This window comes from Procambarus clarkii, chromosome 18 (assembly GCF_040958095.1).
Source record: "Procambarus clarkii isolate CNS0578487 chromosome 18, FALCON_Pclarkii_2.0, whole genome shotgun sequence".
Taxonomy (NCBI): domain Eukaryota; kingdom Metazoa; phylum Arthropoda; class Malacostraca; order Decapoda; family Cambaridae; genus Procambarus; species Procambarus clarkii.
Genome location: NC_091167.1, coordinates 28,826,930 through 28,850,334, shown reverse-complemented (window position 1 = coordinate 28,850,334; position 23,405 = coordinate 28,826,930). Strand labels below are relative to the sequence as shown.

General features: G+C 43.8%; 2 protein-coding genes and 1 long non-coding RNA gene across 4 annotated transcripts; 2 read left to right on the top strand and 1 right to left on the bottom strand.

Moving 5' to 3' along the window:
• The first annotated feature begins 4,576 nt into the window (after positions 1 to 4,576).
• Positions 4,577 to 13,882, top strand: LOC123754359 (uncharacterized). The gene has a single exon (XM_069326438.1). The coding sequence runs from the start codon at positions 10,979 to 10,981 to the stop codon at positions 11,498 to 11,500; it is 522 nt and encodes a 173-aa protein (XP_069182539.1). The 5' UTR covers positions 4,577 to 10,978; the 3' UTR covers positions 11,501 to 13,882.
• On the bottom strand, positions 12,545 to 21,521 carry LOC123754360 (uncharacterized). The gene is made up of 5 exons (XM_045736699.2): positions 21,381 to 21,521; positions 18,742 to 18,820; positions 17,119 to 17,201; positions 14,183 to 14,395; positions 12,545 to 14,080 (listed from the first exon to the last, which is right to left on the bottom strand). Exons 1-5 carry the CDS (start codon positions 21,456 to 21,458, stop codon positions 14,060 to 14,062), a joined length of 474 nt encoding a protein of 157 aa, XP_045592655.1. The 5' UTR covers positions 21,459 to 21,521; the 3' UTR covers positions 12,545 to 14,059.
• On the top strand, positions 14,402 to 22,399 carry LOC138365857 (uncharacterized). 2 transcript variants are annotated; one of them, XR_011229053.1, is made up of 3 exons: positions 14,402 to 16,301; positions 20,222 to 20,359; positions 20,714 to 22,399. It is a non-coding gene; the product is annotated as an uncharacterized lncRNA (long non-coding RNA). The 2 variants fall into 2 exon arrangements; XR_011229052.1 differs by lacking the exon at positions 14,402 to 16,301 and having other exon boundaries at positions 19,598 to 20,359.
• The last annotated feature ends 1,006 nt before the right edge of the window (positions 22,400 to 23,405 follow it).

Genomic DNA, 23,405 nt, shown 5'->3' with positions numbered 1-23,405 from the left:
GGCGACCTTCTTTAATATAATCAATGACGTCATTCTTGTCCTGCTCTCTGGGGTGTGCGTTCTCGATTCACAGTCGGAGATCCCGGGTTCGATCTCCCAGTGGGACCGGAAGAGTTAGGGATTTTTCAATTTACCTGATGACTCTGTTCACCTAGCAGTAAATAGGCACCCGGGAGCTATGGTACTGTGGTGGGGTTGCATCCTGGAGAAGGTATATGGCTGCCTGTCCCCCTGACACAGGGAAGAGGAAGACCTGCACACAGACACCCTTTGAGAATAAAATACAATATTCGGTGCCAGGTTGATGGCAACGTCCCCAACTCTTGCCAAACTTTCCAGGTATTTTATTTTCCCGCCTTTTTAATTTTCTACATTTTTGCTCGCGGCTTTTTTTTAACCCGCGAGATATGAGCACCGCGGCGATGAGAAGGTTGTGATATTGCATATCAATGGGGGTTTGGTGTTTATATTGACGTGAGATTACCCAGCGTGAGTGTTCTCTTGTTGCAAACTGATCCTTAATTGTAAAAAGTCTCTTATTTTCTCTCTCCCTCTCTCTCTCTTTCTCTTTCAATATAAATACAAAAATACAGTCAAAATGAAGCAAGATCAAAGGGAAGCAGCCTTTGTGAGTGACACTCGGAGCTGAGGGGAGAGTGTGGGAGAGGTAGAGAGTATGAGAGAGGGAGGGAGAGTGTGTGGGGAGGTTTCACCTTACCTTGAGGTTACCTTGAGGTGTTTTCAGGGCTTAGAGTCCCCGCGGCCCGGTCGTCGACCAGGCCTCCTGGTTGCTGGACTGGTCAACCAGGCTGTTGGACGCGGCTGCTCGGAGCCTGATGTATGAGTCGCAGCCTGGTTGATCTGGTATCCTTGGACGTGCTTGTCAAGTTCTCTCTTGAACACTGTGAGGAGTCGGCCAGTTATGTCCCTTATGTGTAGTGGAAGCGTGTTGAACAGTCTCGGGCCTCTGATGTTGATAGTTCTCTCTCAGAATACCTGTTGCACCTCTGCTCTTCAACAGGGGTATTCTGCACATCCTGCCATGCCTTTTGGTCTCATGTGGTGTTATTTCTGTGTGCAGGTTTGGGACCAGCCCCTCTAATATTTTCTACGTATAAATTATTATGTATCTCTCCCGCCTACACTCGAGAGAATACAGATTTAGGCATTTTAGTCAGTCCCAGTAGTTTAGATGTTTTACTGAGTGAATTCTAGCAGTTAAGGATCTCTGCACGCTCTCCAGGTCAGCAATTTCTCCAGCTTTGAAAGGGCCTGTCATTGTGCAACTGTACTCCACTCTAGAGAACACTAGCGTCTTGAAGAGTATCATCATCGGTATAGCATCTCTAGTGTGAAAAGTTCTTGTTATCCAACCTGGTTTTTTTTTCTTGCAGTTGTGACGGCTACTTTATTGTGTTCTTTAAAGGTAAGGTCTTCCGACATGAGTACACCCAAATCCTTTACATTGCTTTTTCGTTCTATGGTATGATTTGACTGAGTTTTATACATAGGTTCAGTTTTTATATTTTCATTTTTTCCGTAGCGCAGGAACTGGAACTTATCTTCATTAAATACCATATTATTTACACACAGAAATCATAATAACGTGATGCATGAAATGAACAAATCCACAAAGGCCGTAAGGGCGAAGATGGAGAACGGCCTATTGACATAGTTCGAGTGCATGGGGGGATTGATTGTTGCTGCCGAAGGCGGCTAGTTTATTGTGCACCCCATACTCATCCTGTGAGCGGTAGCGCAAAAGCATTACAGAGGGCACAAAAGGTCTTTATCAGACCTCATCTTAGATTATTACATAAACAATTTCTTCAATCCTTCACACCTTATAGATACAATGTCAGCTAGTTACAGAGAAAGTGCTATTACAAGAGCTACATATTTACAGTAAGTCATCATACATTAATGGTAGGTCTTGTCGTTAATACATAATAGTTTGGCCAATGGGGATATTACAGAGTCATAGGGGAGCTTCTGTTTATTATTAGTCCTCACAATACACTACTTGTTTCTGAATCTCATATGTCGTTCATCTACTGGAAGCAAAATGTGGGTACAGTGCAAGGATTTCAGGTAATTTATCCATGGTAATAAGATAGGTTGCCATATCATACAGAGTGAGCTTAGATTTATCTCTAAAAGGCTCAAGTGCATGGGGGGAGTTGTGTAAAATCCTGGTTTGTCTCTCGAAGAGACTGCAGGATCCAGTAAGTTCAGTAGAACTTCGGTTTCAACTCTTTTGACCATGTCGTAGCTCAGTCGATTAAGGCAGCGTCTGGGATGCTCTTGGACGCAGGTTCGAATCCTCGTCACGGCCCTTGTGGATTTGTTCACCATATTATTTTCTGTAGCCCATTGAAAGACTTGATTTATATCTGATTGGAGGCTTGCCTTGTCCTCTATGTTGCCAACTCTCATTAAAATCCTAGTGTCATTTGCAAAGGATGATACAGTACTATAGATTGTGTCCTTGTCTATGTCCGATATGAGAATGAGAAAAAGTACTGGAGCAAGCACAGTACCCTGGGGGACTGAGCTCTTCACGGTTGATGGGCTGGATTTTATTTTGTTGACTATTACACATTGGGTTCTGTTAATCAGGAAACTGTAGATCCATCTGCCTATTTTCCCGGTAATTCCTTTTGAACGCATTTGTGTGCAATAACACCATGGTCACATGTCGAAGGCTTTTGTGAAATTTGTGTAAATTACATCAGCATTTTGTTTGTCTTCCATGGTATCTAATACCATATCATAGTGGTCCAGCAACTGCGACAGGCAAGAGCGCCCTGTTCTGAAACCATGTTGTCCGGGGTTATGGAGATGCTGTGATTCCATGTATTTTGTGATCTTACTTCTTAACTCTCTTTCAAAGATTTTTATGATGTGCGATGTTAATGCTGTCGGTCTGTAATGTTTTGCCTGTGCCTTAATTCCTCCTTTATGGAGCGGTGCTATCTCTGCTGTTTTTAGTATGTCAGGGATAACGCCAGTATCTAGGATTTGTCTCCACACAATGTGATGGGCCTGCGATAGTGTTTTTATTACATTCCTTGATAAATATTTAAGTTCCAAGAATCAGGGCCTGGTGCTGAGTCATAAAACAATCACAAATAACTTATTCAGTGTAAGTCGACCTTGGGGGGGGGGGGTTAGATATAAGCCTAAAGTGTATGAATACACTCTGGCTTCCTGTCCCTCGACACAATGAATTATTATTATTTGGGTCTGGAGTCATTGCATTAGATAAGCGACAGTTGTATAAACCAGGGCCCAAGAGCTGAAGGTCCTGCAGGCACACGTAGGTGAGTTCACAAGTGTAACATACTCAAAGTAATTACTGGTCCTACACTCTCAATAAAGGCCACGTGTGTTGGGAATGTTTTTATAGCATCAAGTAATATTAAATTCCTGTCGTTAATTTCTGAAAAGTAATTTGCTGTACAACATTGCCGACTATTACAGAAAGTGTAGTATGGGTGTCACCTAGCATGGTGTGGCGGTGTGTCACCTAGCATGGTGTGGCGGTGTGTCACCTAGCATGGCGTGGCGGTGTGTCACCTAGCATGGTGTGGCGGTGTGTCACCTAGCATGGTGTGGCGGTGTGTCACCTAGCATGGTGTGGCGGTGTGTCACCTTGCATGGTGTGGCGGTGTGTCACCTAACATGCTGTGGCAGTGTGTCACCTAGCATGGTGTGGCGATGTGTCACCTAGCATGGTGTGGCAGTGTGTCACCTAGCATGGTGTGGAGGTGTGTCACCTAGCATGGTGTGGAGGTGTCACCTAGCATGGTGTGGAGGTGTGTCACCTAGCATGGTGTGGCGGTGTGTCACCTGGCATGGTGTGGCGGTGTGTCACCTAGCATGGTGTGGCGGTGTGTCACCTAGCATGGTGTGGCAGTGTCACCTAGTATGGTGTGGAGGTGTGTCACCTAGCATGGTGTGGCAGTGTGTCACCTAGCATGGTGTGGCAGTGTGTCACCTAACATGGTGTGGCGGTGTGTCACCTAGCATGGTGTGGCGGTGTGTCACCTAGCATGGTGTGGCAGTGTGTCACCTAGCATGGTTACCTGGTTGATAGTGTGGAGGTGTGTCACCTAGCATGGTGAGGTGTCACCTAGCACCGTGGGGCAGTGTGTCACCTAGCACCATGGGGCAGTGTGTCACCTAGCACCATGGGGCAGTGTGTCACCTAGCATGGTGTGGTGTGTCACCTAGCATGGTGTGGCGGTGTGTCACCTAGCATGGTGTGGAGGTGTGTCACCTAGCATGGTGTGGCGGTGTGTCACCTAGCATGGTGTGGCAGTGTGTCACCTAGCATGGTGTGGCAGTGTGTCACCTAACATGGTGTGGCGGTGTGTCACCTAGCATGGTGTGGAGGTGTGTCACCTAGCATGGTGTGGAGGTGTTTCACCTAGCATGGTGTGGAGGTGTGTCACCTAGCATGGTGAGGTGTCACCTAGCACCGTGGGGCAGTGTGTCACCTAGCACCATGGGGCAGTGTGTCACCTAGCATCATGGGGGCAGTGTGTCACCTAGCATGGTGTGGAGGTGTGTCACCTAGCATGGTGTGGCGGTGTGTCACCTAGCATGGTGTGGAGGTGTGTCACCTAGCATGTTGTGAAGGTGTCACCTAGCATGGTGTGGAGGTGTGTCACCTAGCATGGTGTGGCGGTGTGTCACCTAGCATGGTGTGGAGTGTGCGAAAAATGCCAGGATAATTTAATGAAGAGTATGAAGTTCAAGTTCAACAATGTTCAATAATGTTCCAAGTTCAATAATGAACTTGGATTTGAAATTTAGTACTGTATATATTATTATAAAATAAGAATGCAAAACAAATAAACTAAATTCTTAGCTTTTACAAAAGTCCCAAGTTTGGGTTGTAAAGCCAGTGACTCCTCTTGTTTTTTTTATACAGATAAATGGCTGTAGTTGAGAGGCAGTGTTCTTTAAGGGTGAATAGGGTTTTTAATTGGAGAACAACAGTCAACCTGCAGGCATTTCAACACCTCAGCATCGTATTTTATACAGCGGATAACATTATAAACACAGTACTATGACTGTAAATACTGGTTCTGTTCAATAATCAAATGATCTGAGCACTGTACACAGTGTAGCCTAACTCTGAGATCTTGCAGCCAATAATGAAATACTAGTAATATAACAAGTTAGTTGTATTATATAAGCAAGATATTATATGCAATATGATAAAACTAATATGATAAATTGGTGATAACTATGAGAGCAATTGATAAATTGATGAATCAGATAAATTATATATGCAGAAAGTTATATATACAGATTAAAATGAAACGATTAAGTTAATTGAAAAGTTAATTGAAAATTCAAATGCCTACTGGATATTGGGGTGTTACCTCGTGCCTTAATGATTACCAGTTTAAAAGGGACGTATTATGTTAAGTTATAAAGCATGTAATTGGCTAATTTACACTCTACAAAACACTTAATAATTATTAATAACTTACCCAAAAAATTAGAACCGATGCCATCTGACAAGATGCTAGATTTAAGATCTCTCTTGATGAGATAAAGTACTGTATTTTTATATAAAAAATCTAGCGTTTGTCAGGATAGGATTCTGTGGTGGTGGAGGCGACCTCACGTGCTGGGTAAGGGGCCACTCTCTACACTGGTATTTAGATAAATGTATCAGGATTTGTTCTGATATATAGTCTAGGAGCTCTCTAAGTATCTTAGAGAGTAATCGCTGGTAATTTATGATTAGTTCGTGCGGTATTGTCTTGAAAATGTCTCAAAGCACCCCCGCACGTGTTCCCTGTTTGTAAACAGAACGATCTGGCCTGGGCGCTTAAGGTCCCAGCCACTCCCACCATGCTCTCTGTAGGCCGTTGACTGGTCATGATATATTTATGATATATTTCTCGTCTAAACGATTAATTTGAGGTAAAGTGGGATTATAATATATATATTGGATTTAATGATTATAGGTAATTATAGTACAAATCGATTCTTTATAACAGATTTTAATTAACCATTACCGGAAGTCAAATCTGTTCCAATAGTTTATTAATTAAGACAATTTCTTGTCGAAGCTTCTAGATTCTTGAGATTACATATACAAAGTCTCGTGGGGATTCATAGGCCGATTGGCGGATGTCACCATTGTGGCAGTGTCATGTTGGATCCATACTGTATGGTTTAGATATTATCTATCGATGTAGGATGTTCATGTGATGTATGATATACAAATGATTCTGATGTAATCGTCACATCAACAATAGGCTCCATACTGACCACAAGTACAGTTTCTAATTTACGTAACTGACATATGTGGAGAGCTAGTGTTACCGTCTGGTGGTCTGTAGATTTCTCTCTAATACAGAAGATTTTTTTCTCACAAACCCCATCATGGCTTCTAAGCAAAACAATATTGACTTCCTTCTTTCCAAAGCAAAATGAGGAGTGTAAGAAGAATAACGTACAGGAGACTGATAATGGTAACAGTGAAAATGGCAAGAGTTGTGTCTTGACGGCTTCTCTGGTTCAAATTTTCAAACTGGATTCATGTGCAATTCAGAATGTAATGATGCTTTGAAGTGTAACTTGTATCCCTGTTCAGGTGTTTGGACTGAAGAAATGGTGTAGGGAAAAGGAAACTTATCCATGGTTAGACTTCAGGGATGATGAACTTGGGTGTGAAGTGTGTGCAAACATAAGTAATGTAACACTTTTCACTTCTAAGGGTTTAAGACTATCAAATGAGTGACAGATGTACTAAGTACACTATTATGGAGCACATCCAAGAACACGCTTGAAGTCTCTCAGAACAAAATTGTTGATCATAAACTATTGAAAGATCACACTGCTGCTTTACGTGTTGAACATGTAGCTAGTGAAGATGTTCTTGGAACATTGTGTGATGCAATGAATGCTTCGCGTCTAAAGACAACTTGTTCAATTTTGTGTTCTGCATATTATTTAGCTCAGACTGTCAGACCATACTCTGATCACTTTGGCTTACTAGAACTACAAAAGTAAAATTGTGTTGACATTGGAATTTAGCAGTCTCCGTGGTGTAGTGGTAAGACACTCGCCTGGCGTTCCGCGAGCGCTATGTCATGGGTTCGTATCCTGGCCGGGGAGGATTTACTGGGCGCAATTCCTTAACTGTAGCCTCTGTTTAACGCAACAGTAAAATGTGTACTTGGATGAAAAAACGATTCTTCGCGGCAGGGGATCGTATTCCAGGGCCCATAGGATTAAGGACTTGCCTGAAACGCTACGCGTACTAGTGGTTGTACAAGAATGTAACAACTCTTGTATATATCTCAAAAAAAAAAATGGTACTGCACTCCCGCACTAGTGCCACAGAGATAATTAATCACGTAACCATTAATATGAAAAATAAAATTTGCCAGCATATCAAGCAGATAAATGATAACATTTATGTTCTCATTGATGAATCAACAAGCCTGAGCATTAAAACAACCTTGATAGTTTACTTGAAATGTGAAAGTGATAAGGAAGGTAATCCCCATTTCATGTTCTTAGATCTAATTGAACTACCTGGTCAGAGAGCACCAACTATTGCTAGGCATCTATTGAACTGTCTCAATTATCATGGGTTTGATGACTTATATTTGAAACAGAACCTTGTAGTATATGCTGGTGATGGGGCAAGTGTCATGCTTGGTGACAAATCTGGCGTTGCAACAATTCTCAAGGAACATTAACCTGATTTAATAATCTGGCACTGTCTTAATCACAGATTAGAACTTGCAGAAGGTGATTCAGTGAGAGAAGTTTATGGAATTAATCATTTATGGGGGATTCACTCACATGAACCTCATAACAACAACACTCAAGAATTCTCATGAATCATGTATCAGCACTTATGTTTGTTAAACTACATGGACCTCCTCTAGTTCAGTGGCATCCAGAGCCATATGCCATATATCATGGCTGCGGTGCCACAGATCACCAGATGACACCACGACAAAAGTTGCTTCACACCCCTGAAAACATCTCTCACCTGATCCTTTATGGAAACTGGTGTGAAACTTCTCACTGGTTGTATTTTGTGAGCACTGAGTGTTTTAACTTCTTAAATTGATAAATACATGATTGATGTTTTTTCTTTTTTGCTTAATAATTATATTTTATGATAATTAGTGAGTATAAACATGACATTGTTAATCGTGTGACATATAGAAACAGGATAAGAAATGACAGGCTTTTGTCAGGCCCACCAGAGCTCCGGCACCTATAAAATTGGCACTGTACCCCTACCAAACATGGATAAAAAAGATGGGCCAAAGATGACCAGGGAGGTGGGCCATACTTAACCGGGAAAACGAGGCAAACATGGTGGGGAAAGTGGGCCAGACATGGCCAGGAAGGTGAACCAGACATGGCCAAAAAGATGGACCAAACATGGCTGGAGAAGTGAACTTAGACTTGACTGGGAAGGTGGACCAGACATGGCATCAAGACGTGGCCACATGGCCATGGTGCAGGGTTTAAGCACTCGGCCAGGGCTTCGCGAGCACTTTGGCCTGGGTTCGTATCCTGGCCGGGGAGGATTGACCGGGCGCCAATCCTTAACTGTAGTCTTGGTTCACCCAGTAGTGAATGGGTACCTGGTTGTTAAACGATTTGGCGGGTCGTATTTCCGGAGGAAATTAATATTAAAGACTTGCCCGAAATGTTATGCGTGCTAGTGGCTGTACAAGAATGTAAGAACTATTGTATATATAAATAAAATAAACAAAAATGTTAGATTAAACATGGTTAAGGGGGACAGGCGAAACATGGTTTCCCTAAACTGCATTGGCCGGGAACGTTCCTTTACTCCATTCTCGTGTCCCATCTCTTATATAGACTCTCAGCTCATTGTCTGTACTAAAATTGTAGCTTCATAGTAATTTTACTCTACTGTTTTTCCTCCTATTAGCGTTTTTTAATGAAGAATCCCCTATTTTTACGCTTTCTCTGTCACGGTTTCTTTCACGTTTTCTTTTATTAGCCTCTCTGTTGGCTGTGGCTAACAAATATATTTTTGTTTTATTTTATTATTATTATTATTATTATTTGTATAATTAGGATTCGCTCTAGGGCCCCAGAGGCAAAACAGCTGTTATTCAACACTGTCACTTTTTCATAATGTTAATATGCTTCTATTATTATTGATGTTCTCATTCTTTTCATCGTGTCGTAGAAAGTGTCTTCTTGTTGTCACCGGTATTTTGGCTCTGATCCTCGGCCCTTTTACTAATTTTGTTTTGTTTTTAGCTCCACCTTTCCTCTCGATTCTATGGGAGTTTCCGTCAGTTATCTTTCTTTGTGTGTTGTCATAAGTTAGTCGGGTTTTCCTAAAACAACCTTGTTTCTTATTTTCTTTTCTCTCTGTCTCTTTTCGCTCATCTTACAAAAAAATACAAATATTTATTCAGGTAAATTACATATATACAAGGTGAGATACAAAAAGTTTATGGATTTATAGATAGAGCTAGTACATACGATGCCTAAAGCCACTATTACGCAAAGCGTTTCGGGCAGTAATTATGCTCAGTAATCTTGCTCAGTAATGTCGATTTTCAGCTCATTCTATGTCGTCTGGTTCCTTTCCGTTAGTCTCTGTCACTTTAATACGATGTTCCAACTGCCCTCCACCCCGAGCTGGGGCTTCAGAAACAATATTAATCTCCTTTAACTATAAAACGATTAGTGGAATTAAAACTACCTGAATTAACTGCAGAATTATATACAGCATCCGAATTATTGCCCTCTTAGTGGACAACACAAAACAATTCATTTAAGGACCAGGAATTATTTCAAGAAGCGTGGAGAGACCACCTAGAGTTACCCAAGGTAACATACTTGTGAAGTGCACAGAGAAGTCACACCATCGTGATATACCACAATACAGAGCATGCATCTATCTGGGAACCCCCAGCGCATAGGTTCGATCCCTCATCACGGCTCCTGTGGATTTGTTTATCTGTGAGGTTCTTGGTGGACTGAATATATCCTCCAGGGGCCAGATTCACGAAGCAGTTGCGCAAGTACTTACGAACGTGTACATCTTTCCTCAATCTTTGACGGCTTTGGTTACATTTATTAAACAGTTTACAAGCATGAAAACTTCCCAATCAACTGTTGTTATTGTTATAAACAGCCTCCTGGTGCTTCGGAGCTCATTAACTGCTTAATAATTGTAAACAAAGCTGCCAAAGATTGTGACAAGATGTACAGGTTCGTAAGTGCTTGCGTAAATGCTTCGTGAATCTGGCCCCAGGTGTTTAAATTACTCGCCAGTGATCGTCCATCTTCTCCGATACCGTTTCCCCTCTGCTTCTTGACCCGTATTTATGTATAAGCTCAGATATAACGCTGGTGTTACGATAGGCGATGTTCACGTTGTCATTTACACTCTCAGTTTTTTATGTCCAACACGCCATATTTTCAGTCATATCGATAATTAGAATTGAATACTACTAATACGTCGCCTAATTTTGAATGTTTCAGTACTACTAATTAACAATGTACTCAGCGTCATCTATGTTTTGCCAGCAATTGCATCATCACTATAGAGGAGTTATGATCGGTTGACAAGCTTTCTATGTTTCTGGACAACATAGGTTATGTGAGGTAAGAGAGCGGCCGACCCAAGTGTTGCCACAAGAAGCACAGTTGTACTAAAACCATACAATTCGAAGCTAGCGGTACAGTGGTCTTTCAGTACATTTTGCACAGAAGTTCTATATTTTTTCTTTACCACAAAAAAACATGGGCAGGATTTTAGAGCAATGGAATGTTCTTATTTTCCATTTTATAAGTCCTATTCTGGAGCAACACTTATAGATTCCTTTCAGAAAATTCACACAGCACTGATGAAGCCAATGACGGTCTCCAGATACACCATGAATACGAGAACATCTATCAATTATACAGACAAATCCTCTCAAATTATTTGATGACAGCTCAGGTCACACTAGCGGGGAAGGTGTACCTGGTGGCCAGAGACAGTCACGGCTGCAACTTGTCACCCTTCAACATCTTCCAGCTTCCCCTTACCCACTGGACGACCTTGGTGACACGTGGCGGCCTTGAGGTGGTGTGCACGGCATCAAACACGACCCAGCGACCAGCGACCCACCGACCCAGCGACCCAGCGGCCCAGCGACCCAGCGACCCAACGACCCAGCGGCCCAGCGGCCCAGCGACCCAGCGACCCAGCGACCCAACGACCCAGCGGCCCAGCGACCCAGCGACCGAGCGACCCAACGACCCAGCGGCCCAGCGGCCCAGCGACCCAGCGACCCAGCGACCCAACGACCCAGCGGCCCAGCGACCCAGCGACCCAGCGACCCAACGACCCAGCGGCCCAGCGGCCCAGCGACCCAGCGGTGAGTACACCAACAAGGACCAATTGAGACGACCCACGTGTCATGCCAACCGCAGCAATACAGGAAGCAGCGTTAATCTCCCCCTCTAACAGCTGGCCAGGCCTTGCCAAGGCTATGTTTACCCCCTCATGCTGTAGTATTTCTTTACACGACCAGTTGGACTGGTCGGTACAGCGACGGCCTCGCGTCTTACACGTCGGCGTTCGATCCTCGATGGTCTAAGTGTTTGGGCACTATTCCTTCCCTCCGTCATATCCCACATACTTCTCCTTATGTCCCTTCTAAGATCCTATATAATTGTACTGGCTTAGCATATTCTCCTCATGATCACCTTACCCTGCCCAAGAACCGGAGCAAATAATTATGTGGTCAATAACTACCATTGTACAGCACATTTGTAATGCCCGTAGACTCTCATTATACTTTTGTAATGCCCGTAGACTTTCATTATACTTTTGTAATGCCCGTAGACTTTCATTATACTTTTGTAATGCTCATAGATTTTCATTATACCTTTATGATGCCTATCACGAAACCTCCTGTGATCGGTTGGTAATGCTAATAAGCTACCATGATACCTGATGCGACAAGTGTGAGTGTGTGTGATGCATGTTTAAAGGATTACAGGTGTGTGTGACGTATTTTTATGGGATGACAGGTGTGTGTGTGTGATGTAGGTTTAAGGATGGCAGGTGTGTGATCTTACTATGAAAGAATGTTTCAGCCGTCGACCTGAGGTTTACGGGCTCACCATAGCTACATGGACACTTCGTTCTGAGTAGCTAAATTGAAAACAACAACAACGTCGATCTGAGCACACACACCTGACAATGAGAGTACTAGACGGGGCTCTGAATATATTGACGACCATTCAGGACCAGTTAATAAGCCCATCAGGGACGCTCTGATCTCCCCCACAACCAACACGCTCTGCTTTCAATGAGGATTTGCCTCGCCTGTTGATGACCAAGTCGGCTGTTGTGGCTCCCTGCGACAGAACCTCTCTGTACTCTCTGTACTTAAACTGTACCACACACACACAGTGACATCACTGACTGTGCTGGTGATGTCAGTTAATCTTAAGATTGGGCGGCCTTATCGATCAGGGACTAAATGTTCTACAAATGTCTTAGTGGAAATGTTAGTGTTTTATTGTGTCCAATTCCGAGGTATATAGAGAGAGAATCTTTAATGTGTTAAGACTTTAGTATCACAGCATATGAACAAGAGAGTGTGACACAGCACATGAACAAGAGAGTGTGACACAGCACATGAACAAGAGAGTGTGACACAGCACATGAACAAGAGAGTGTGACACAGCACATGAACAAGAGAGTGTGACACAGCACATGAACAAGAGAGTGTGACACAGCACATGAACAAGAGAGTGTGACACAGCACATGAACAAGAGAGTGTGACACAGCACATGAACAAGAGAGTGTGACACAGCACATGAACAAGAGAGTGTGACACAGCACATGAACAAGAGAGTGTGACATAGCACATGAACAAGAGAGTGTGACACAGCACATGAACAAGAGAGTGTGACACAGCACATGAACAAGAGAGTGTGACACAGCACATGAACAAGAGAGTGTGACACAGCACATGAACAAGAGAGTGTGCCATAGCACATGAACAAGAGAGTGTGACATAGCACATGAACAAGAGAGTGTGACACAGCACATGAACAAGAGAGTGTATCACAGCACATGAACAAGAGAGTGTGACACAGCACATGAACAAGAGAGTGTGACACAGCACATGAACAAGAGAGTGTGACACAGCACATGAACAAGAGAGTGTGACACAGCACATGAACAAGAGAGTGTGACACAGCACATGAACAAGAGAGTGTGACACAGCACATGAACAAGAGAGTGTGACACAGCACATGAACAAGAGAGTGTGACACAGCACATGAACAAGAGAGTGTGACACAGCACATGAACAAGAGAGTGTGACATAGCACATGAACAAGAGAGTGTGACACAGCACATGAACAAGAGAGTGTGACACAGCACATGAACAAGAGAGTGTGACACAGCACATGAACAAGAGAGTGTGCCATAGCACATGAACAAGAGAGTGTGACATAGCACATGAACAAGAGAGTGTGACACAGCACATGAACAAGAGAGTGTATCACAGCACATGAACAAGAGAGTGTGACACAGCACATGAACAAGAGAGTGTGACACAGCACATGAACAAGAGAGTGTGACACAGCACATGAACAAGAGAGTGTGACACAGCACATGAACAAGAGAGTGTGACACAGCACATGAACAAGAGAGTGTGACACAGCACATGAACAAGAGAGTGTGACACAGCACATGAACAAGAGAGTGTGACACAGCACATGAACAAGAGAGTGTGACACAGCACATGAACAAGAGAGTGTGACACAGCACATGAACAAGAGAGTGTGACACAGCACATGAACAAGAGAGTGTGACACAGCACATGATTAACAAGAGAGAGAGAGAGAGGGGTGGAGGCAGTATTGTCACTAATACACCATGATCACCAACATCCTCAGGCGGGGAGGCCGGGTGTGGCCCCGGCTGTGGCCCTGGCTGTGGCCCTGGGTCTGGCCCAGGGTGTGGCCCCGGCTGTGGCCCTGGGTGTGGCCGCCACTCATCCTTCAAGTCGTCTCCTCGCTGCTCTGTAAGTGAGACATGAGACATGTAAGACATGTGAGACATCAGACATGTGAGACATAAGTATGACAAGATGAGGGAGAAAGAGAGAAAGAGTAGTGGAGCACCTTGGTGGTGTGGTGCTGACGAAGCGTCATGATGTCGTCCTTGGCGAACTTGAAGAAGACGATGTAGGCGAGGGTGGCGAGGCAGGCGACGACGACCTGCGTCACGTCCTCCAGGAGGATGAACCACACCACCAGCATAGCGTTGAACATCACCAGAGCCATGGTCGCCAGCCACCACAACCACTCCGGCCCGGCCGTCTCCTCGTACCGCATCTGGCATGGTGGTCAAGTAGTATCATGGCACTATAGTAATGGAAATTATATCCAGCTCACCCACGCTCTCACAACCACTCATATCCAGCGAGTGAGCTGGTTATGAGTGGTTGTGAGAGCATGAGTGAGATGGGTATGAGAGCGTGATTGAGGATATTATAGAGTGAATCAACCTATCCTCCTGAAATGATAAAACTTATTAGGTGTAACTGTTGCCAAACGCACCAACATGTATGACAGGCCACCAGTGGGAAATAATCTCCAAATAACTTTAATTACAAATTATCAAACTAAAACGTGATGAGTGTTACTGTCAGCTTAAGTTAATAAAGCTAATGAAAAAAATGACGCGTAATTATAACTGCGCAGTAAATCAGGCTATGCATCTGAGGCTTACAACTTACTAAACAACTCTGAGATTGAATTGATATCTAATTATAATTTACTGAAAACATGGTTTGAATAAATCAACCAAATCAATAAAAGAAGGAGGTTGTTGCTTCGTATAATTGAATAGCACGAAAGCCTCCATCTGCCACTGGAGGCGGAGGGACGCCATTACTCACTCTTGCTCTCACAAAGTAGATACAAATGCTAAAACCTACGCTTTACGGCGTAACTACAGACGCTTACTGCTGTTCTATACGTCCAGGACCGGAACAGGTCATTCCCCGGCCCATGTTAGGACGCTAAGTCCTCCAGCTCTGTTCTAGTATATATTTGTTTACCATTTCATACATGCTAGGAGCGAGGGAGGAGCAACAAGCTAGCGTGAGTGTCAGTGCCTTGATTTAACTCTTTACAATTGATGAATCTAAATATGAGTAATCATAGAATGATAATTTGAGTCTAACACTACAATTACCGGCTGGTGGTGTTTGAGGTTAATGCCATGTCCCAGAGTATGACGCCAGCTTACCGTTGCTATATTGATCGACCAAGCTGGTCACTATACTCTAACATCTCAGCCATTCTTATATTAATTATTCACTTCTTAATTGTAGTTAAATTTAACTATAATTAATTAATTGGTAATTTGTAATAATATTTAGCCTATTCAGCGACAATCATAAATATATGTACAATAAACGCCATGAGGCTGCGCCTTCAAAAGTTAAATAAGTTAAGAATCAAATTTCGTCAACTCAGTTGTCCAAATAAGTTTAAGTTCAAATTAAGTATTTCAGCATTGAATGGGCTAATTCTTAATTAATTAAATATGGCTATAATAAACAAGACCTCCCCCCCCCCTCCGTATGGAGCTGTGAGGAACATGATAACAGTCATTATATAGTCCGCTGAAGGTAAGATAAATGAAATAAATGAGGACTTCCCACATGACTCCACACTACCAATAATTCCCTTTAAGTACTTGCTATTTTACAGACTCCGGAAAAAATAAAGTTAAAACCCATTTTAAATATTCCTAGGCCAAATATAGCATATACATGTTCTTGATAGTAGGCCTACGACAGCATGTATTAGGCCTGGTATTGCTAGGGGAGGTTAGGTTAGGTCTTTATGCTACCGTTGAAAAAGTTTTCCCAGTTATCCAAATTCAGTAATACAAAAGTCACCTATTTGGTGGTCTATCACTACATATTGATACTTTGGACTAAATTGCTACTATAAGTGTTATAGTATCGACACCGTTGCTGGAGTGTGGAGTGGCGATTTCGGCGCCATCTATGGACCTGCACTCCAACTCCCAGGTATTAGGTGAGACGCAGACAACGCCATCTGTTGGCGGTGGTGTGGCGTTGGTGAAAGGCTCCTGTTTCATACCTCAGTTAGAAGGTGAGGTCTACGATGATGACCTCTGGTGGGTGGCATAACGATATCAACACCATCTAGGTTGTGAAAGCAATTACAGTTTCAATTCCCCGGTGGAAGGGTGATATCTAAGGTCACCTAGTATACTGTCTGTCTAGTTAATGACGTTTTATGTTCACAGAGGTGTAGTAAGGCGATTGCGCTGAGGAGAACAGTTCACCCTAAGCAGTCCAGAAGTCTCGACTTGGTCCAGTATGAGGACAAAGTGGCCCCGTCGGTACTAGCAGCGCGTTAGCTGCTGGAGTTATGCAGTTTGTATGGACCGACGTTCCCGGGAATTGGCCAAGAAGAGTTAAGAGACGACAGTAGTGCGTCTGTTGAGAAGTGCTGCTAGTGACTTCTGCCAGGGTGTTAGCTACCCTTGTAAGTAATTATTTGAGACCCGTGTCAGCTTGTGGCTGAAGCCTTTTGCCAGTGTTTCTGGAGAGAAGATGGTGGGGGTACTGGGACATCGTGACGATACGATGTGTGGACTGGCCCACGTCGAAGGTGAACTCGTTGGTGATTGCCATTCAGCAAGGACGACGTATATGTGAAGGTAGTGGACTTGCCGGGACTTGATGAACATTGCAAATTTATTGAGTGTCCCGAGTGAACGCGACAGTGTAAATATTTACAGTAATACTTGGATAATATATATATAATATATACTGCTGAAGGTGATAATATATTGGTGAAGGTGTAATTGCATACAGTTTACCCTCCCTTTATTCTTTGCACTACTACTTGCCACATCCAGTTCTTAAACTTACCATTGAGTTCGTAGGATAAAGAAGTTATAAGACACGTTAACAGTAAGAACTGTTACTGGCCCAAGCTGGCCGTAACAATAAGTAATTATATATTGGGAGGCTGGACAAGAGTGAATAATAAGTTGTGCGGGTACTGACCTTGTAGAAGAGGAAGAGTAGTCTGGTGGTGAGGAGGAGGTAGGCAGCAATGGTGGCAGCCATCCCGCCGCACATCGCCAACACTGCCAACATCACACGGGGAAATGTAGCATTAATTAGTCAACTTTGTGTATTCACGCACCTTCCTCGTTACTACCCACAAGCAGGGAAATTACTCGAGTTAATATATAAATCATTATTCTTAAGACCTTCCTGCGAAGCTAAACCACCAGTTTTCTATTTAATTTTTTTTCATTCACTCTATATAATTTTCACGCTACTCTGCTCAGTCTTTTTAACAAATATCGCAATCGATCTCTTAATAATGTACAAATAAAAGTGTTGAAGAAATATTTAACATAACTACCAGTATCTATAGTACAAAAGTGTGTGCTATTTGTCTCTACTGGATTGAATTATTATCTTCTGGATCCCGCCTTTCTACCCGTCTAATGTGTCGATTCCCAGGCTTATTTTTTGTATCTGCATACTGCATATCTGACTCGCACATCCCCAGGGTGCAGTCCATAAGCAGTAGCTGTAAAAAAGTATCTGGAACTAACTACTACTTGGTCCCAGGTATCTGGGAATAGCCTGGAAGATTAGGTATTCCCTGAGAATTTTGTAGGTGGTGATCATGTCTCTCCTTGCTCTTCTTCCAGAGACGTAAGGTTAGCTCCCGTAGCCTTTCCTCGTAGCTCGTACCTCTCGGTTCTGGGACGAGTCTGGTGGCATACCTCTGAATCTTCTCTAACTTTGCCTTAACTAGGTATGGACTCTAGGCTGGAACTGCATACTCCAGGATTGGTCTAACGCAAGTGGTATACAAGGTCCTGAACGATTCCTTACAAAAGCTTTCGAAGGAAATTCTGACGTTGGCAAATTTAGGATATGCCGCTGATGATATCCTTTTTATGTGGGCTTCTGGGGACAGGTTCGGTGTGATAACCCTCAGATCTCTTTGACCTTTATCTTGACGATACGTGAGAGGGGTTTCGGGGCTTAGCGTCCCCGCGGCCCGGTCCTCTACCAGGCCGCCTCTTGCAGGATTTCACCTCCCAGATGGTACCTAGTGTTTAACCTTCTGCTACCTTCACCTAATTTCATTACTTTACACTTTTTAGAGTTAAATTCTAGTAGCCATTTTCTAGACATTCTTCCAGGTCGTCCTGTGGTCTCTTCCTTCATAAATCTTGAATCTTCTCATAATTTTTTGCATCATCAGCAAACATTGAGAGGAATGTCTACCCTCTGGAAGCTCGTTTACATGTACCGTAACAAGATTGGTAAAAGTACAGAGCCCTGTGGGACCCTGCTGGTGACATCTCGCCACTCTGATGTCCCGCCGCCCCCTCAGTTACTCCGTTGCTTAGATACTCCCTTATCCACTGAAGCACATTATTTTTTTTTACCTTTTACTCCTGCCTGTTGCTCCAACTTTTGTAACAGCCTTTTATTGTGTGGTGTGTACTCGCCTATTTGTGCTTGCGGGGGTTGAGCTTTGGCTCTTTGGTCCCGCCTCTCAACTGTCAATCAACTGGTGTACAGATTGTGTGTGTGTGTGACAGGGAAGTGGTTGTAGCAGGAGCAGGCAGGGGAGGGTGAGGGGTGCCGGGTACCTACCCTGAATGTCGCGGTGTTGGGGGGCGACGACAAAGCTCAGCTTGACCACCAGCGCCACCACTTGTACCGCGGCCATCACCTGAAACACGCCACGCGTCACCAGTACTGACATTTTAAGTGCGCGCGTTATAAACTATTCCGCTGTGGAGGTCAAACATCATAAATTATTTAGATATATGATCAAACTACCTCGAGTGTACCATGGTATGTCTGTTTTACTGGAGTACCACATACGGGTCCAGGATCACTTCCTGAAAATGGTTTTTAGATTCTCTCAAATGGGTTGAATCGTATAAAAAATTACTAAGTTATGTAGATAATGAATCATGGCTTTATACTAGTATATACACTTTATTTTACTTGTAACGTTATCACTCTTATCGTACAGGGCGCAAGGGTCGTCGGCGCCAGTTACGGTCGGTATATATTTACTCATATTTGAACCTGAATGTTTAGGCAAAGTGACAATTTTTATGGTAGAGATATTTTATTAAGATAAAGTAGTTGCCTCTTGCAGGTTGTCAGTCATTTTTGGGCAGTGTTCACAGTCGTCTTTCATTACCCCATCTGCTAATCTCTTGGGATCAGTGGCCTACCCATATCTGATTAGGTAGGTAAGCCATACCTGAGGCCTACCAACTACGGGAGGTTTAAATGAACAAATCCACAAGGGCCGTGACGAGGATTCGAACCTGCGTCCGGGAGCATCCCAGACACTGCCTTAATCGACTGAGCTACGACAGGGTAAGAGTTGAAACCGAAGTTCTACTGAACTTGCTGGATCCCGTAGCCGTGGGGGGGGGGTGTAAAATCCTGGTTTGTGCCTCGGAGAGGCTACGGGATCCAGTAAGTTCAGTAGAACTTCGGTTTCAACCCTTTTACCTTGTCGTAGCTCAGTCGATTAAGGCAGTGTCTGGGATGCTCCCGGACGCAGGTTCGAATCGTCGTCACGGCCCTTGTGGATTTGTTCATTTGATGCATCACGTTAGTGTGATGTGTGTGTAACGGGAAGGTTAATATGGTCTATCAACCACAAGAGGGATATTAAGGCCTATATCGGTATTTTTAGTTTTTGAATGGCATGGAATATTCCAGTAAGAAATAAGCCAATTTAAAATGAATAAACATATATCGTTATCCATAGATTCTGTCTTTAGTGTGTTCTGGATGACCCTTGGCGCTAACCTCGCTCAACTTTGACACATGAAGCATATGAGGCAGGGGAGCGTCATAGGCCAGTCGCGGCCGCCTCTTTTGTCACACTTTAAGAAATCTCAGAATCTGTCCCTTCTCCTTCCCTCTCCTTTCCGCTCTTATCCTCTGAAAAATTACACAAGTGAAATGAAACTTGCAAATAAGTCTACGGACAACACAACCGATGTTCTAGACTTGACATTAAAAATCCACAGGAGGGATTTTTTGTGAAGAAAATGTGTTAAGAAATGTATCTTTATCGTTCTTAAGATAGTATGATATACAGCACTTGGAAGGAATACGAGGACAAGGATCTAGGATGAGGAATGGGTGATGGAACGGTACCCAACCACATGGACCATCGGGGATCGAACGTCGAACAAACAAGAGGCAAGGTCGTAGCTCTACCGAAAGCTCCAAGTGGGTAACTATCAATTCTCTGAAGTATAAGTAAAAAAAAATTGCTTTTATATCAACGAAGGTCAGTATTTGACTTATAACTTGGGCAGGATGGGTTGAGTGTACAGTTGTTTTCATTCACAAACACGGGGTAAGCGGCGGCTGGATTAACAAACATTTAGCCACTGTTTAAGATAATGGGCTGCGTTACACAGGATTTAACAGTGATTGTGTTAGAAATGTTCCTAAACAGTGCTTCACTCACTTTCTCATCGCACCTCTCTTTTTTCTGAATGTTTCATCCACATTCTACAAATATTGCTTTGTAGAGTTAGCAATTATATGTTAAAAATTGATGAATGTGTATTTTTTATTTAAGCACTACGACGAGAGAGGTGCAGGACAAGCCCCAGCGGCCCATGGAGGGTAAAACACAAAGCCTTGCATCAGTATTAAAGTCGCCTGTCAGCGGAAACTAACGCGATCTGTGGCGGATAAACACATTGGTAAACAGATATGCGGAGCCCCAAGAGTCCCTAAGGAAGGAATTTTAAGGCTCTGGCCCCAGACCCGCACAGACAGCATTGGGTCGTCAAACAAAGTCGCGGCAAAATCTCGATGGCCCCTCATAGAATCTTGCTCAAATGAGCAAATAAGTAAAAAAATTTCTAGTGCCCTTCGGCAGAGCAAAAGACTGCCGCCACCAACACCTTAAAGGCAGGCCGGGAGCCCCGCCAACCCACCGGCACCTCTCTGCCAATCCGCGCCGGACACCGTCTCCCTTCCCCGAAGAGCTAGTCGGAAAACGGATACATCTATGAACTTCCCAGACGTCCGCCCATCGTCAAGGTTGAATCACGAGTCTGAATGCATCATTCGGTTGGCCCCAGCTTGGCAATAAGCGCTTTTCCTCTAGATAAATTTTCACGGCACTGATATTTTGATTGTTATCCGTGACATAGCCTAATGGGCAATGTTGACCGGCAGCCCTAAGAGTGTAACAGACTGTGGAGTCGACTATGTAGTGTAAAGGAGATAGATCTTACCATGCTGACAATACCCAGGATGCAGACCCGGCGTCGGGCACTATCAGGGACGGTCTGGTTCATCTTTGAAAGTTTCATCGTACTGTGTCACCGGTTTACCCACACGCCACTAGCAGACCACCTGAGTCACTCTCACTGCTCCGACCAGGGCTCTGGCACTGCCTGGAGGGTGTTGCTGCATACACCGGCGGTGAACCACTGCCAGTGTGCCCTGCTGGGGGCGCTCTAGTGCCCAAGCTTCGCCACCACCTCCACTCTCCAGCATTATTTGCTCAATCTTTCACGTGCCGTACCGTTGCGGGTATTGTTAATACTCCAGTACCCAGTGACATAATTTTGGTTTGAACTGGCACAGTTACAATAATATTGTGTAGTGAAGGCATGAGGTATATACACTATCAACAAGCTGGAGCGAGCCTGCTACCCGCCCACGCCGCCTGCGCCTTGACCCTCTATCTACTAGGCCTCCCAACATGTTCATGATAACGCGCTGAATTCGCAAAATCTAATACTGATTACAAGTATAAAACGACTAAGATGAGCTATTGTTTATACAAGCACTAACTACAATTTATTAATAATAATTACGTAGTTTTTTCGAGACTATAGAGTGCGGCTAAAGGCTCCCAGCAACATTCGATCATTGTTGGAACAAATGATGCAGCAAGAATCATGGTGCTACAGTACTTGTCACAACATTTTCAGGTGCCCTGGGGTCATCCAGGGTTGACATTGGCGGTCCTGACCCGACCTACAGTGGGACCACTTGGTCACGTGTCACGGCCAGACGTCAACTTGTGGTCATACGGAAGAATACATTATGACGTCAGCAGCATGCTGTCATTTCTCCTGGGGTGAGGTTCTGTCATGTGGTGACCCCAGCCAGCGTGTCGTTAGACCCCTGGACGATTAGAAGATAGAAGTGGACTCCCTGGTGTCCTGTGTGACTGTGCCACCTGCAGTGTTATGTGCTATACATATGTGTATATATAGTTAAGAAGTACAGTTGGTGATAGATCTGTTTAGTGTTATTTACCCCCTTTTCCTCTAGAATGATTATTACTGCCAGTTCTTAGTAACTTGCCTGTGACTCTGGGTGAGATCCAGTAAGAAGAGGCACTAAGGCCGCATGTAAAGTTTGGTATGAGAAGAACCCGGTTACTGGTTAAGTGAGGCAGTATACTGGTACAGGCGCCCACTGTATACTGGTACAGGCGCCCACTGTATACTGGTACAGGCGCCCACTGTATACTGCTACAGGCGCCCACTGAATGAAATAGTAAAATGAATAGCACATCTGCCAATAAATGGCAAATGTGAAAATATTTTATACTTCAATAAACCATACCTTGAGGTGCTTCCGGCGCTTAGCGTCCCCGCGGCCCAGTCGTTGACCAGGCCTCCTGGTTGCTGGACTGATCAACCAGGCTGTTGGACACGGCTGCTCGCAGCCTGACGTACGAGTCACAGCCAGGTTGATTAGGTATCCTTTGGAGGTGCTAACCAGTGCTAATCAGCACCTCCTTTGGAGGTGCTGATCTAACCATGAGGTTAGAATCATTCACTATTCATAATTGGCAGTGCTCCTTATAGTTAACGAAGCTTCGGCAACTTGGCTGTCATGTTAGATTCATTATTTGTCATTATTTACTCCATTACTAAAATATGAATATACTGATAAAGAGCAGGATCTTTAATGTTTGATATTCTACAATTTTTTTTTTGTATTGGGAACCAGGCCTAGACCCGAAGATCAGAACCGATTAGGCTATGAGCAGGTAATGGAACCGATTAGGCTATGAGCAGGTAATGGAACCGATTAGGCTATGTAGCGTCCTGTTAAATAAACTATATTTCTACTCGTGTACCAAGCCAGGCTCTTCCTGAGCGGGGCCCGAACCCCTTAAGTAACGTGTTCGTCAGTTTTTACGAATTGTGTGTGTTTAAATACGACATTTCTTCAAATATAAAAATGGTATTATTATTAGCATTATTATGTATTAGAAGTTAAGGTATAGTGATTTT